Raw genomic sequence first — 15259 nt, forward strand, 5'->3', positions numbered from 1 at the left:
GTTGCCTGCGGCACCTTCTCCAGCACTGGGCACCCTGGCTTGCTGGCAACTAGAACAATCTAGATTCTTAAATTAAAATTTCACTGAAGTATATTTTGGGGGTAGCTGGAAATAGGGTGGTGGTTACAAACCTTGTGAATGTATTTAAAGCCATTTAACCCTACATTCAAAAATGATTCAAATGATAGCTTTTATGTCGTGTATGTTTTATCACAATTAGAAAAGCTAACGGGAGGTGGGAAGAGTGGGTTTGAGTCACAAGGACTGCCGTCCCCCGCCCCCGCTCCTGAATCCACCGCTAGGCCAAGTGTGGTGTCCGGGGTTGGGACAGAGCAGGTGTGGCACTGTGGCCGCCTCCTCTTGTCTGAAGCACATAACCCTTGGCTTCAGGAAGGGCTTGTCTGTGTGTCTGTGCTTGGTTTCTCCACCGCCAGCCTCTGTGCACGGGCCATGTCGGCGAGCGTCCGGGACCGTGGGCCTCTGCAGCACCCAGAGGGGGCCCGGGTTTCGGGGGCGCCGGTTGGCGGGGGGCTCTGCGGGCCCCTTGGGCTGCGGGACAGGCGGGCGGCGGGTGGGAGCACGCGGCCCCTGTCCCGGCTGCCGGGAGGTGGGGGCCGGTCCAGGTGGCGGCCACTGTGGAGGTGACAGGCCTGTGTTTTCTCCTCAGAAACAGACTGAATGGGAACTGCTCACTCTGAAGGACTGGCCCGTCCGGGACGCCGCCTGCCACGGGGGAAGGGCTCACCCCGCCTCCGCGGCCTCACGCCGCTCCCATGCCCGCCGCCGCCGGGCTAGCCCGGAGCTTCTGGAGGCCTCGCCGCCTGCCCAGAGCCTGCCGCCACCGCCCAGTGCGCCCGGGGAGAGCAGAGCGCTTGTCAGTCCTTCCTCGCACCATGTAGGACCTTTCCTTTGCCTTCCAGTGGATAAAGTAGTTCAGAGTTTATATTCATAGACACGGAATCAAGTTTTTAACCTATAAATCCGCCTATCCACATTTAATAAAACATCCGATTACGAACGCTTTCGTCACGTAGAAAGCTGGGTTAGCCAGCAGCGCGGTGTCTCCCGTCATCTCTGCGGACGCCCTGGGTCTGCGCTCTGCAGGCGCGGAGGCCGCGCGTCCCCTGCACGCGCAGAGCAGAGCCGGCGGAAGCCCTGGGTGTCCCCGCGCTCCTCAGGAAGGCGGCGTCCGCCCACGAGGCTGCCCGAGGGGGCCTTGCCCTGCCCTGCCCTGCCCTGCCCTGCCCTGGGGGCGACGCGGCGGGCGCAGGCCACCGGCTAGTGCTCGCTCCCGGGCTCGGAAGCCGTTCCAGCCACACTGCTTGTTCGTGAGAGTTTGAATCATGGACCAGAACTTTTCAGTTATCAGATCAAGTTCTTGAAGCATTTGTTGTCAAGTCCGATGTACTGACAGCTGTGCCCACATTTTTACTGTTGTTTTTCAGTCTAGATGTTCTGAGAGGGAGAGGAAGACTGAGGAAAGGAGCAGGCAGGGCCGAACGCAGAAGTGCATGGCCCCAGCGTGCGGCTCTGGCTGCTGTGGTTGGCGGAGCCCTTGACCCCCACTCCCTTCAAGGCCGCCAGCGGTCTGGGAAGGAAGACCCGCGCTCGGCTGGGAGTAAGAGCGAACGCTCTGGGATCTGGGGAGCCAGGAGCTGTCAGAGCGGGGGTGGTCCTCAGCACGGAGACCTGCAGATGGGGGGTCCTGGCCGGACACCCAGGGTGCTCATGGCCCCCCGTGCCGAGAGCCTGGCTGTGTGCTGGACATCATTGGACAGGCCCTTGTGAGGATTTTTCTTAAGTTCTGCATTTATATTCCCAGATTTGGAAGTAAGATCTTCTTTAGCCTAATTCTCAAACCATTTTTTTAATTGAGAAAAATCACAGGAAAAGGTGCTTTTGAAACACTGGGCAACTTGCTTACAAAGCTGTACTACTTGGTAAATCGCTATTTCCCCAAAACTGGCTGTTCTGAGAGCAGCGGGCGATATCCCCGACAGCTCTACTCACCTGCCAGAGACCACCTGCTTCCCTAAGCCTGTGAGCTTCCCCAAGGCCCTGTGAGTATGCTCCTCCTGGGCCCAGAATGGGGGCAGCACAAAGCGGCCCCAGAGACAGAGGGCAGGGGCTTCAGGCGCGACAGGCCGGCGGGAGGGTAGGCGCGGTCTTTCTCCCTGACTCTGCCCAGAACTGAATGGGGTGTGGCCCCTTGCTGGCTTGGCTCCAAGGACGAAGATGGTGGTGGCACCTTCTGCCTTCCAGGAGACGGCTTTCTCCGGACACCAGAAGCCCTTGAGCCCCTGCTCTTCTAAAGCGTCTTCTCCCGCTCTCCCAGGCCCAGTAGGGACCACCTCTGAGTTGTTTCAAACATGATGTATGAGTACTTGGCAAGTTCCGCACCGTGTTTGTGTCCTTTTCATTTGAGTGTGAAGCTCTTTAGCCCCAAAGACCTTGTGGCAGAATTGCCCGTGGTGAGTGATTGCCTTCCTTCAGAGAACAGACACCTGGAATTTTTCCTTTAGGGTTTATGTACGGTTTTTGTACATGCAGATTAATTTATATATACACATAGATATAGTACAGATGCTCATTCGATACTTGTAAAACGTCCACCTGAAGTATATACCTGAGGGAGCTCCCGGCACGTGGCTGCTGGGGAAAGGAGCCTGTGTTGGAGGGAATGCCAGGCCCAAGGTGCCACTGCGGCGGCCCAGCCGGAAACCATCTGAGTGTTGGCGACACCGGCCTGCCAGCCTCGCTCTGAGCCCCCCACTGGCTAGAGGGCTTTAAAGAGAATTTTCTCAGTTATTTAACTAGTGTTCATATTTCATTTACAACCCAAACAGCAACACAAAAAATAAATTTCGTGGTGGACAAGTTCATGCAGGACATAGCGACCAGACGCAGCACCAGCCTGTCTCTGGAAGGTGGAGAAGCTGCAGGCCTACCCGCCTGGGCGTGTGCTCCTCACAGCTCTTAGCCCTGCCCATGAATGGCAAGACGGCCCAGGTAAGGCCCCCAGCAGCCTAGAGAGGCCCACCGCCTTGCTCTGGGCTTGGACCGGAGCAAATAGTGGGTTGGAGCCTCACGGTCGCAAGAATCACGGTCACCGGTGATGGCAAGTGAGACGGCTGATCAGCGAGCCGGTGCCCAGGGCTCTGGGAGCTCAGGGAATAATGCTCACCTGGCACGGAGACCCACGCAGGCCTGGAGGGTGGTGGCAGAGCCTTGAGGGGAGTGTGGGACCTCAGCAGGCAGCCCTGTGTCCTGTCACAGGACAGGTCACCGTGGTTTTGCATGCTGTCGAAGCCTGTCTGTGATGTCGCCTCTGGCAGAAGGCGGTCTGTGGGCTGCAGAGTTGAGACATGGGGTTAGTCCCCCCTGAAGAAAAGCCTGTTGTATACGGTGACTCCTCTTTCTCCTCTGTATGCACGTGGCCTCGTCACAGATAGTAAACATTTCAGTGTTTCTTGTCTCCTGTGTCTGGCACATGTTTGGTTTGTTATATATTTTACCTGGGGTTGTTGTAGTAGGTGAAACCAGATCATCATCTGATCAAGGAAATCTGGATTTATGATACATAGACCTTGCATATTTTGTTACTTATTTTAACTCGACTATGAGAGAGCTTTTTGATTTGAGAGGAGAGTTGTCCTGTTCAGGAGTCACGCGTTTCTGAAACAGAGCACCCTGCTCGGATGGCCCTTTTGGCATTTGGGGTTTGGTAGTGCCACGTGACTTGGAGCTCCTGGCCTTGCCGGGTGACTGGCGGCTGTCCCGGTGGACCACAGTGCTCCAAGCAAGCACCGAGCAGAGGCCCTGCTCCGTGTTCTCCAGAAGCACGGGTGTGGGAGCCAGGCAGTGTGGGCTGGTAGCTTGTCCGCTCCCCTGTGCACGGACGGTGGCGTCCCAGCCGGCCGTGGGGGCTGTCCCACCAGGGAGTTCCAGCATCTTTTCCAGGCTAAGATGTGGCTCTTCATCCTGCTCAGTCGGTGGCTCAGTGACAGGTCCTATGTCCCCTTCCTCCCCGCTCTGGCCCTGGGACATCTGTGCCAGGCTGCCTTCCATGGAGGCTGGGCGCTCGGGCTCTCCCCACCTCCTTCGGCAGCTCCCAGCGGGGCTGCCTGGTCGCCGGCCGCGTTGCCTCTGGTCTTCGTGTTCCCTTCCCCGACTGCAACCCTTGCGCCGCGGCATCCTCATCTGTGTAAACACCACGGCTGCAGTGCAGAAAGGCGCTTTGTAGGAGAGGAGAACCGGCCAACAAGAAAGCGTGAAACCAAACCAAACCTGGAATTTTTAAATTTTTATTTATTTTTTTAAATCAAACCTGGAATTTGGGCTTTTTCTCATTTTTCTCCCCCTTTCCTTGCTCAGAGTTTATCTGGGGCAGGTTATTGGTTTGACCCACCTTTTGTATTAGGTTTAATCATCCTTAATTTTCCCTTACCCACTGACACACGAGGCTCGGTCGAATGCCGGGGAAGACCCTGGAAGTGGCTGAGGGTCCACAGGACCAGCTTCTAGGCCGGAGCCAGCAGTCCCTGGCCCGGGACGCTGACAGGCTGGGCTCGCCTCACTCCCGTCTGGAGTCCCATGTCCAGGTCTCCTGACTCTGCTTCCTTTGTTCTCTTTCCTGAGGAGCACAGGCCCGCCCAGCCTTCCTGCCCAGACCTGGGGGGGCCAACTCTGCATGCCTGGAGGAGCCCAAGCCTTCTTCCGAGCAGGCCCCGCTCCCGGCCTGGCTTCGGTCTGAGGGAACCAGCACGCTCCTTCTCTGGCCGTTTGCAACAGCCAAGTGGTGTGGCGCCAGGGCTGGGGAGGCTGGAGGCAGCTTCTCAGCCAAGTGACGGGTTTTGATTTAGGCCGAGTGACCGTGGAGTGACGACTGCGGGTGCGCCTTGGCTGGCTACCTAGCCCAGCTCTGCGTCCAGAAGGGACGGAGAGGCCTCGGTGGGAGTTGGTTTCTGCCCTAGCCTGTGTGGTGTTCCTGGCACTGGGTTGTCCCGGGCGGGGGCTTCTCTGAGTGGACCCAGCAAGGGCATGCAGGGGGGCAGTAGAGCGCTCAGAGCATTTGGTCCTAGGGGTGATCCGGAGCCTGCTTTTCTGTTTCTCAGTCCTGAGTGACTTCTCAAGACTGGCCACCAACCTGTACACTCCTCCGAACGGGCCCCCCCCAGGCCTTCCCCAGACGGGAGACTGGACAGCTTGGTTCCGGCAGGAAGCAGCCATTCTGTCTGCAGAGGCCCCGAGCAGGGGCGGAAACCTGCAGGCCCGGCAGGCCCAGCTGGCCCCAGTCATCACACAGACATGGGGGACAGCAAGCACCTGCCGCCTTGATTTGTAAAAACACTGTCTTTTGGTTAGCAGGACCACCAGGATCCACCAAAAACACATGAGTCCTGCTTTGCTGTCCCCAGCCCCCCGAGGCTTCTGCTGCCCTCAGAGCCTGGCCCTTGTGGCTGCTCAGGCTGGAGCCAGAGGGAGGAGCGAGCACAGCGCGCAGGGCTTTTCAGGGGTGGTTATCTTCCCTTCTGCTGGGTGTCTTTCCCGTGGCCCGCGGGGGACAGGGGGCAAACCAGGGCGCCCGAGAGTCTGCAAGCGACCAGCTGTTAGTGCCTCCTCCTCCTCCGGAGCCCAGCTCTGCCGCGGTCGCCCGCGCACCAGAGCGCTTGCATGTGAGTGGCGTTTCTTGGTGCTGCCCTAGGACTGTTCTTCGTTCCCATGCTAAGTGGGGGACTTGGAAGTATTTCAAATATTCGGCTGGAGCCTTAGGTGAATTGTCCAGGGTAGAGGCTGTTTGGAGTCACTGGATGTAGAAAGCTGCAAGTGTGTGGTCGTTCCCAAGGGTCAGACCCCAGAGTAGATCCGCTGGCGGAGAGTGAGAATCGCCGCTCATGGTAGCTGTTCTGTTACTTGTGTTTAAGGAGAGAGACTGTCACTCGTCCTTGGGTCCTGCCCACACAGCGGTCTCCTTCTGGCGGTTTGCTTGAGATGCTGGCTGGGCGGGAGCCCCAGGCTGAGGGGCGCCGGCTGGAGGGGGCCCAGGGAGCCCGGGTGAGCGCCAGGGGATGGGGCGCCCCGAGTAGAGGCGTTCCTGCGGCACTTCTGGGCACGCGCGCCGCTCCGCTGTCAGGAGGACCGGACCCGGCCGTAATTGTTATAACGAAGAAAACACCAACCTTCCTCTCTCCCCTGCCGGCCATCATTCATTGGAAGTTTGCTGAGCACAGTCTCGGGGGAAGTCAGGGAGGTTGCCGCAGCTGCCGTTGCTTCCCGACGGTCCTGAGTCCTGCTGGTTTTCTGCCGCCCACTTACCTTCTGGTCTTCGGTGCCACGGGAAGGCCGGGAGTGGCTGGTGGGCAGTTTGCCCCCGTGCGCCTCTCGTCGCCCAGAGACGCCTGAAAGACGGGATCCTCTTGGTGCTAAGAAGCAACTGCCCTGTTTGTCCAGAGGCAAATGGAAACTTCACCGAACTATACTAGAGGGTCCCTACCCCCTGCGGCCCCAGGTGTGGCACCAAACCGAGGGGCATACTCTGCGGGTCAGGCCTGGGGATGGGAGTTCTTTACCCCGGGGTAAGAGTTTTAACAGAAAGACGAAACTTGCCTTTGGACCGTGGCTGTGCCAAGGCGGTGGAGTGGGCTGCCCTCTCTGGGCTGAATCTCCAGGTCTCATGAGGTCCCCCGTGGGGATGCTGCTATTTCTAAGATGCAAATTGCACATTTCCTAGATTTTTGTATCTGTGGATTTGGATGAAGGGAGCAGGGCCAAACTGCTTATACAATTTGATATGGGCCGAAATGGTACTTCAAATCTTTTGATTGTTCCTAAATAAAAACATAAATACATTTCCCATCTGCTGAGTTTATTTTGTGGCGGAGCCCGGAAAACTAGGAACACTTGACATCTGCTGATTTATTTAGTAGGTGAGCCTGACCTTAAACGTGGCTGGATGAGCAGGGCCGTTCGCCTTGGCCCACTTCAGATGAAAGTCCCACTCGGCATCTCCCACGTTGCTGTGTCCACACAACTGGCTTCCACATGACGGAACCGTGATGTTTTTAGAAATGACACCACATAGACAAAGGCAGATGAGTCAGACCTGGAGTCCTCAGGTGTCTGGTGAGAGGATGCTGGCAAGTCCTTTCCTTTCCCCCTTCCCCATGAGGATGGTCAGAAGCAGAGCTCGTTGTGTTTGCTAGGGAGGGGCTGGTGAACCTGCGTAAGGACTCAGGGCCTAGAAGGAACGTGAGAAGCCTCATTCCTGGAGTCCGAGCGACTGGGGGCGACTCTGAGGGCCTGTGACGGGAGGAAGAGCGCCCACAAGTCATATCCCCGGGAGCAGAGACATAGGAAGGTAGTTCCTGTCCCAGGTGAACACCAGGGTCTGTCCCTGGAGAGTGTGTGTCCCTGGTGTGTCCCTGCTGGAGACTTGGCCCTGTGGAGGCCAACTTAAGCCTTGAAAAGCAGCTTTGTGCCGAATGTAAAGCAAGTCTGTGAGAGCCGGACCAACCTGGTGTGAAGCCCTGAAGCCAGTCACCCGAAGCCCCCGGGTCTGTGCAGGCTCAGGCGGTGGCTTCTTGGAACACAGCTGTGGACAGAGTTGGAGCAGAAGTCTGCGGGGCGGTGCGGGGTGGGGGGGGTGGGTGCCTTGAGCTTCGGCGGGGCCTCCGTGCAGGAAATAGAAGCCCTGCTTGACTCCTGGGCACGAGTCCCCTGGGGGTTCTCACAGGAACACCCAAGGATTGTCAGGCTGAGACAGAGCTTGAGCTCTTGAACTGAAATGTGAGGCAGGACCTTATTTTGTTCCGTGAACTAGTTTGGTGGGATAACCTGATACTGCTTGAACTGGTTTCTCCCCTCAAAAGAACAGCAGTGATGAGAGATGACGGGCTCAAACGGAAAGATGAGTGAGTTTCGAACCAGCCCCGGCCTTCAGGTGTTGTTCAGGATGTGCCGGTTGCGGGGTAGGGGTGGGGGGCTGTCCTCTGCTCGTGGCCCCAGATCCTTGTGAACGGCCCTGGCCTCAGCTGGGTGGTGCTGTGTGCGCGCACCCACTGGCTGGGAAGTCCAGGCCTGCTGCTCGGGGTCCCTCTCTTCGTCCCTGCTGTGCCAGCCAGCCAGGACTAGTTCCTGCTGGAGACTGTGAGAGAGGGGACCCTGCAGGGAACCCTCCACGGCTGGTCTTTGCCCTTGGTACCACGGACGTCCTCCTCCTGGCCGTTTTTTTGTTTGGGCAGAGGACACCCCCCAAAAAACAAACTGGTGAGTCTCAACTCTGACTACTCATTGGGTTTACCTGGGCAGCTTTTGGAAAATAGCTCTTTGAGCTCTGGGCACCTGCATTTTCAGAAGCTTCCCAGGTGATGCCTAACCCAGTGCAGGGGAGGCAGTGCCAGCCCAAGCTTCCCACTGCAGGGACAGGGCCTGCACGCACGGTGAGGCCGCGACCCACCACAGGCCCAGACCGTCGGGCTTCACCAAGTGTCTCCCTTCACCCCACCTGCTTGGGGGGGGCCTCCCGGGGCAATCAGTGAGGTTAGGTCTGCCTGGAGGAAATGAAGGTGAAACTGATCTGTGCCTCACGTTTTCTGCCAGGATGAAAGATCAAGACATTGGCCATGAAAGGCAAAGGCAGTGTCGCAGGGAAGGTGGGTGGGTGGCAGGGGACAGGCATGCCTCAGGTCTGTGAAACCACTGCAAGGACTTCAGAGCTGTTCCTCCCCAAGTCACACTCTAGAAAGATACTTGTTCAGTAAATGAACATGTTCTGATTAAAATAAAAATGGTCAGTACCAACAAGCCAAGCCTGCCCTGTGATGACAGACAGCCCCTGATGAAAGACCAGCACAGAACCTCTTTCTTCATAGATTAAAGCTCTCTCCTGGCCACAAGAACCTGGAGTGGGAAAACATGGCTCGGGGAAGTCCAGGTTAACTCCCACCCACCACCTTGTCTGTGAGAAAAGGACCATCCTGAGTAGGCCAGAGCAGCTCTAGAAGAAAGCCAGGGGGCCACCAAGCACCTGAGCGGTAGGAGCCCTGATATTGATTGCCGAACCTTCTCAGTGGGCAAGAAATATTCTAAACTATCCCAGTTCTCCAGGTGGGTGGTTCTCGGAAGGACCTACAGTGAACCAGGACTGGCCCCCAATCTGTGAGCTTGGGAACTGTTAGGTCTTTGTGGTCTGACTTGTCAGACAGCAAAGGGATGCTTGGAATCTCCCGACTCTTCATCAGCCTTGGACTTGGCTTAAAAATCTTGGTATCTCCACACTTCGTGTGGTATGTGAATTACCACACGGGGGTATACTAATTTCCATTTTAAGGAACAACTAATTACACTCACCTGCATCTTTTCAGTGACAGATCTGCTCAGACTCCCTGGGCTGACCTTTTAGGCCTGTCACCACCCATCCACCAGGCAGGCAACTGTGTGTATGTGCGTCATTTCTGATCTACACCGGCACAGACCACGGGGAAGGTAAGGCCACGGCCTTTTCAGCCAGGTGTGGGCGTACAGACTGGGTTGCAAGCCAATGAGTTTTCTCACCCGAGGTCTGAGCGCTGCGTTGTTTTGAAAGGAGAGGCTTCTGCGGGCTGGGAGGAGCCTTGGGTTGCTTCCCACTCTCCACCACAGCTGGCAGGCCCCAGAAAGCTGGGCTAGCTCACAGGTGGGCTAGTGGCCACACTTGACCCCGACATACCGTCTGCAGTCAAGCAGGAGAGGGTGGCCTCACCCCACCTCCTAGCCCAGAGGAGGGGAGATCTGCTTGACCTGGAAGTTGCCGAAAACCTCCTCCCGCCTCCACTGCTGAATAACCACCCAGCAAATAGTCCACAGGTACCGGTCTCCAGACAAGTGGCTCTCCTGAGTCCCCCCGGAGGAGCCCACACAGGCACCCGGGGATGGCTTAGCTGGCAGCCAGATCTCAAGGCGCCAACATGGCCAGCAAGTGGCTGAGCCCAGAGGTAGGCGGCGGGCTTGCGTGTGCTGGCTGTGCCGTGGGGCGCCTCTGTGCCCACAGGCCAGGACCCCAGCCTCTGTCCTTCAGTGGGGCTGCTTTCCCAACCTTTTCCATCTCCTTTCTGGGACCTTTGCATCAGCTAGACAGAAGCAGCCAGAGGCACAGCAGCTGCCCCCACACCTACCCACAGAGCAGACAACGCCTTAACCCTCTTTCATTCCTAAGGGAAGGCACACTCGGTCTCTCTGCTTTCAAACCAACCAACCACCTGACCATCTGGATAGTCTTTGCTGGTTCTTTTCCTCCAATCCGTACCTACCGCATTCCTGCCAGCCTCACCGTCTGCAGCCCAGCTGTCCCCGCAGGACGCAGCAAGTCACAGCCAGCCTGTCTCCTCCCCTCCCCTGGGCTCTGCCCCAAGGATACCTCCACAGGTGAGGAGCAGGAGTAAGGAATTTAGCAACTAGCCTACTGAGAAGAAAAATACTGTTGTTTTCTTAGGTCCTTTTAAAGCTTTTCCAGTAAAACTTAAAAATTTTGTTAATATTTAAATTGTAAGCCAAATGCTGGCAACCATATATAATTGTTTGCTATGGAGAAGACTGGGGATATCATACTTGCAGAGACAACTTCGGAATTAGTTTAAATAAACCAATACGTTTTCTCAGAAATTAGTATAATTTCCTTCGGTTTACAATCCATGATATGGAAAGTTTAATAGAATGTTAAATAATTTACCTTCTACCCTAAAAGTAAGCTATAGAAAATGGAATCACTATTAGGATCGAATAATAACAAGGCTTTAACGGCTCAGTGGTTTTTCTTAAGAGTATATAAATATATAAATCTTGAAAAGATAACACTGTTAGTTGAGCTGTAAAATCCATAAAAATAACAGTTCTGCCACAGTGCACAGACATGTTCGTTCATTTGGCTCCCCCACCCTCCAAGCAGCTTTCCGGTTAGAAGTGGAAGACCTAGGAAATCAAAGACCTACGTGAAATAATGGAGATAGTGAGAAACGGGTGTGCAAAAAATAACCTTTAAAATTCCATCTCCAACATCACAGATGCCCAGTAACAGGACTTTCAACTGGTTTAGTGAACACCCAGGACCGTCTCTGCATCCTCGTGCTGTGCTGGCTGCAGGCTCTGATCCCAAGTCTGCTGCTGCACCAGGGAGAGGGGTCTTCAGTCGTAACTAGGATGGGGGGGGTCCCCCTCGGCGGCCCGCGGAAGGGCGCCCTGAAGGAGGCAGGTCCATGTGTGCAGGAGTTTCCTGAATGTACTGGGGAAGATCCCCGCCACTTCCTCCTCCATCCTGGCACCCGTGTCCAACCAAGGCCTCCAGTCAGTCTTACCATTAGACCTTCCGCTTGTTGGTGGCACGTGTCCGTGGCCTCTGCGTGTGAGGCATGCCCTCGCCAACCACGTGACAGGAGTGGCTGCGCGGCTCAGCCAGCACATCCACAAATTCTGGCCCCCAGGGAGCAGGTCTGTGTACTCCAGGTTCGCCTCCAGGCCATCCACCTTGGGCTGCCCATGGCTTCTGGCAGCAGGCAGACGGTGTGGCCCGTGGTGACGCAGGGCGACCAGGTCTTCCTCCTCCTCCTGAGGTCCTGAGGTGCTGCTATTCCTCCTCCAGGCGGCGCCCTGGGGCTCTGCCTCCTCAGACCCCTCAACACAGTGGCCCGAAGGGTAACCCTCCCGGGCCCACGGCAGGCCGGGCCACCCGCTGCTGCTATTTCTAACACGATCCCCTGTATCTTGCAGGCTGGGTAGTGTCCCCAGCCGCGGGCAGTGCGCCCTTGTGCTGTGTCCTCTTCCTCAAGCAGGCGGAGCCCCTCTGCAGGCAGGTCCTGTGCTGCTCCGCCCTGGCTCGGGGCCAACCACCCCCACCCCTGCCCAGCTGCACTTTTAAAGCTCCAGGACAATGTAAACGTGGGTTTGTTTCCCTGGCCCGGTGAGGCTGCTGCTCTCTCGAGAAGGTCCGGGGTTCCTCAGAGCCTCCTATGCCGCGGGCTGAGGCAGCCTCTCTCCCAAGGGGCTACAGCCATGGTCCTGGCCCCACAGATGGAAGGCTCCATCTCCAGAAGTCAGGACTAGATGTGTGTGCTTAATTAATTCGAGACACAGTACAGTTTTTGCCTTCACCCAGAGCCGGGGGCATGGAGGCCCCAAACGGTAATACATCTCGTTAATGGCTTGGTTTTGTATAGCAGTCACTGCTGGAATCCAGGCTCCGGGCCTTGGGGCCAGGATGGCCACCACGACAGGCCACTTCCCAAGAACCCAGCTCACGGCACTCCATGAGGCACGCGGCACCTGCTGCTCTCAACGAGGCTGGCGCACAACTAGAGGCGGTTGTCTCCGTTGACCCGAGTCCTTCGTGGGGCCCTGGACAGAAGGAGGGAGTGTCCTTACCAACAGTGGGGCCTCGCAGCCCCGTGGAACAGCCCAAGCCAAGGAAAGCCAGCCGTGGAAAACCTCTACCCAGGAGCAAGAGAAGGGCCCAGAAGGGGCCGCAAGTCGTCCTTCCCGTCTCCCCGGTGTGCTACCCATCCTTCACCCCCTCACCTCCGTTCCCGACTGTCAAAATGGTCTGCCAGATGCTCCTGGGAGATACGAAAGTCCTCAAATGGCTGCTGATAGCGGGCTTCAAAGGAACCTTCCCGGGCCCGGCCATGGAACAGCGGGCCTGAGGCATCAGAGCCCCGCTCCCGCAGAGACATGCCGAAGGGACTGAGGTCCCCGTTCTCCTGCTTCAACAGGGAGGGCACGTGGGGGTCAGTGGCTCCCTGGGGCCTCGTGAGGATGCAGCCCGCCGGCCCCCCAGCCACGCTGCGGTTACCTTGGCAGGGAAAAGCTCGATCTTGACGAGCAGGGAGGCCAGCTCCAGGTCCTCGCTGTAGTTGTTCTTCAAAGGCACGGCTCTGTACCCTGGAGGAGAAGGCCTAGCCCTCAGCCTGGGGGGATCTGGGCCGCGGGCCCGCCCCCCGCACTCCTCGCACCCCTAGGTAGGTCCCAGGCGCTGTCCTAGGAAGGGTCCTCACCTGTCTTCAGGCCTTTCACCGGGAAGGTAGCCTGAGCCAGGAAGTTCTGGTCACTGAACATGTCTTCCTCATACACCACGAAGCGCAGAAAGGCGAATTCAGGGTTACTGATCTGGAAGTGGAAGGGCTTGGCAGGCCACACAGGGTTCAGTCCATTGTCCACTGCGGAAGTCAGGGCAAAAGGCCTCAGGCCACCGGCTCGAGAGGACAGAGCTGCTAGTGTGGAGGGGCCTTCAGGGCATGGTGAATGGGGAAGGCAGACCTACCCACGAACTCTGTCTTCTGCTTGACGCTGTCATACTCCGCTCCAGCCACCTCAATCTCCACAAAAGGACACACGATGCCTCGGCCGTTCTTTGGCAGGTGCCGGGCCCCCAGTACCTAGAAGGCAGGCCAAGATGGGCCGGGGACTGTCCTTTCTGCTCCTTCCCAGGCCTCACGCTGCAGTGGAGGCAGTGCGCCCTCTGCTGGGCCCCAGGGAGGTGACCCGCTAAATGGCTCCCAGCATCAAGGCCAAAAAAAAAGAGCAGTGGTGCCTGAAATCTTTGCTTTACTTTGCTTTAGCCGCAGCTTTCAATGGAGTTTCTGCATCTACCTCATTAAATCCACGTCCGTTCTAACACAGACCTCTCTTAAAGGACTCCGCCACAGGGAAAGAAAACAGAAATCTCTTCTCGGGGGCAGAGCACATCCTCCCTGTGCTCTCTCTCCCCAGCCCTCCTTCCAGACGGCTCAGCCCCACCCACCCTGAAGCGGGCAGGTGGCACCAGCTCCGTGGCTCAGGACCGGGTCTCCAACAGAGCTGGGGGCAGGAGTCACTCATTCAAGCCCCATTCTTGCTGGCCCCTCTGGGTGGCTCAGCACTGGCACTAGCTCCCTGTCCTGCCAGGCGGCGGCTACCCACGGCTGGGCCTCACTGGACAGTGTGGCTCTTCAGGGCTGAGAACCGGCCCCAGTGAGCCCACCTGCCTTGGGCCTTTACCACTCTGGGCCCAGCCCCACAATGGAGGCTGCTTAGTTGCCTCCCACCTCAGAGAGTGGTCAAGCCTTCCTCAAGCTCAGAAACCATCCCGTGCCCCCCTCCCCACCCGTCACGCAGACCCCCTAACACTGACTCTGGACAAGAGCCCCAGCAGAGCGACCCCCGCCACCCTGAAGCCCCTAGGCGAGCAGCACGCACCTCAATGCAGACGGCATACGGCTCCAGGCCCCGGAGGCTGCTCTTGTCGAAGGGATCGAAGGCCTCATCCCGCATGGTACTTGGCTGCAGTACGTAGCCGCAGTGGCCACCCGCCATGAACAGGGCCTGGTTCATCTGCATCGGCTTGTCTGGAAGAGCCGGGTTACAGCGGACTCCCGCCCAACACCCCACAGGGCGCCCCCCCCCCCCCCCCCGCCCCACAGAGCAGCGCCTCACCTGGGGTCTGGAAGTTGAGGGCCACGAGCTGACTGCCGCAGATCCACATGGGCAAGGGGTCGTAATTGGAGGAGTCCAGCCGCTGGCCCTTGGGGTAGATGCGGGAGAGCTGCAGCCGGTTGTACTGGAGGAATTTCTTGCCTTTGGCCTTGTTCACGTATTTCTCAGCCTTGGTTTCCGGAAAGGACGACATGTCCCGGTAGCAGGCACGTTCTGTGCCAATCTCTGGGCCAAACAGGGAGAATGCTGACAGAGCCCACCCCCCCCCAGGCAGCTCCCCCAACCCCCATATAAAGGGACGGAGTGCTCCTCCCTCTTCCTCCTGCCATCGAGGGCACCCAAACCCACCCCGCTGGGGCCGCGGCCCTTACTCTCTTCATCGAAGGGAACAGGCCGACAGTAGACAACCAGCTCGGAGAGCTCCAGGGCGATCTTCTTCCTGCGCTCCATCATCTTCCCCTCTGTGAGCTGGTGACACACGCAGCCTGTAGCCCCCGGCCGGCAGAAGGGTGCCCCCACAGCACAGATGTTCCCCGAGCCCTTCCCTGTCCCCTGCCTCTTCCAGACCCTACTGGACGGTAACCAAGAGACCTCTGTCCTCATGCCCCACCTCAGAACCATCCTTCCTCTTCCCTGCCTTACAGGGCACACGTGCCCTCCACCACTCTCAGAGGGTGGGATCCTCACCACCACCCATGCCTCTGGGACCCCTCTGGGACCGCTCAGGGTCTGGGGCAGGCTGCGCGCTCCAGCGATGCTGCCTGGGTACTCCTGTCCTCGCCGCCCCCCCACCAGAGGCCCACTTTCTTCGATCTGGGGCTCC

At 57.8% G+C, this 15259-nt stretch overlaps 2 protein-coding genes across 5 annotated transcripts in view; one reads left to right on the plus strand and one right to left on the minus strand.

Annotated features, from left to right (window-relative positions):
• Window positions 1–3475, plus strand: part of ZHX3 (zinc fingers and homeoboxes 3) — a 103268-nt gene extending 99793 nt beyond the window's left edge. For 2 of the 3 annotated variants that reach the window (XM_059133148.1, XM_059133149.1), the window contains exon 4: window positions 668–3475. In XM_059133148.1, the coding sequence (XP_058989131.1) occupies window positions 668–678 (11 nt within the window). In that variant the 3' untranslated portion in view covers window positions 679–3475. The remainder of the gene's footprint in view (window positions 1–667) is intronic. The other variant, XR_009344558.1, reaches the window with a different exon arrangement.
• Window positions 3476–10781: 7306 nt separating this feature from the next.
• PLCG1 (phospholipase C gamma 1) overlaps window positions 10782–15259 on the minus strand; it is a 36594-nt gene continuing 32116 nt past the window's right edge. The window contains exons 26-33 of one of the 2 annotated variants that reach the window (XM_059133147.1): window positions 14808–14904; window positions 14437–14661; window positions 14200–14348; window positions 13286–13400; window positions 13020–13181; window positions 12818–12906; window positions 12544–12725; window positions 10782–12363 (exon numbers count right to left, since the gene is read on the minus strand). In XM_059133147.1, coding sequence (XP_058989130.1) covers window positions 12321–12363; window positions 12544–12725; window positions 12818–12906; window positions 13020–13181; window positions 13286–13400; window positions 14200–14348; window positions 14437–14661; window positions 14808–14904 — 1062 coding nt within the window. In that variant the 3' untranslated portion in view covers window positions 10782–12320. Of the gene's footprint in view, window positions 12364–12543; window positions 12729–12817; window positions 12907–13019; window positions 13182–13285; window positions 13401–14199; window positions 14349–14436; window positions 14662–14807; window positions 14905–15259 lie in introns of both variants that reach the window. The other variant, XM_059133145.1, reaches the window with a different exon arrangement.

This window comes from Mustela lutreola, chromosome 9, assembly GCF_030435805.1.
Source record: "Mustela lutreola isolate mMusLut2 chromosome 9, mMusLut2.pri, whole genome shotgun sequence".
Classification (NCBI taxonomy): Eukaryota; Metazoa; Chordata; class Mammalia; order Carnivora; family Mustelidae; genus Mustela; species Mustela lutreola.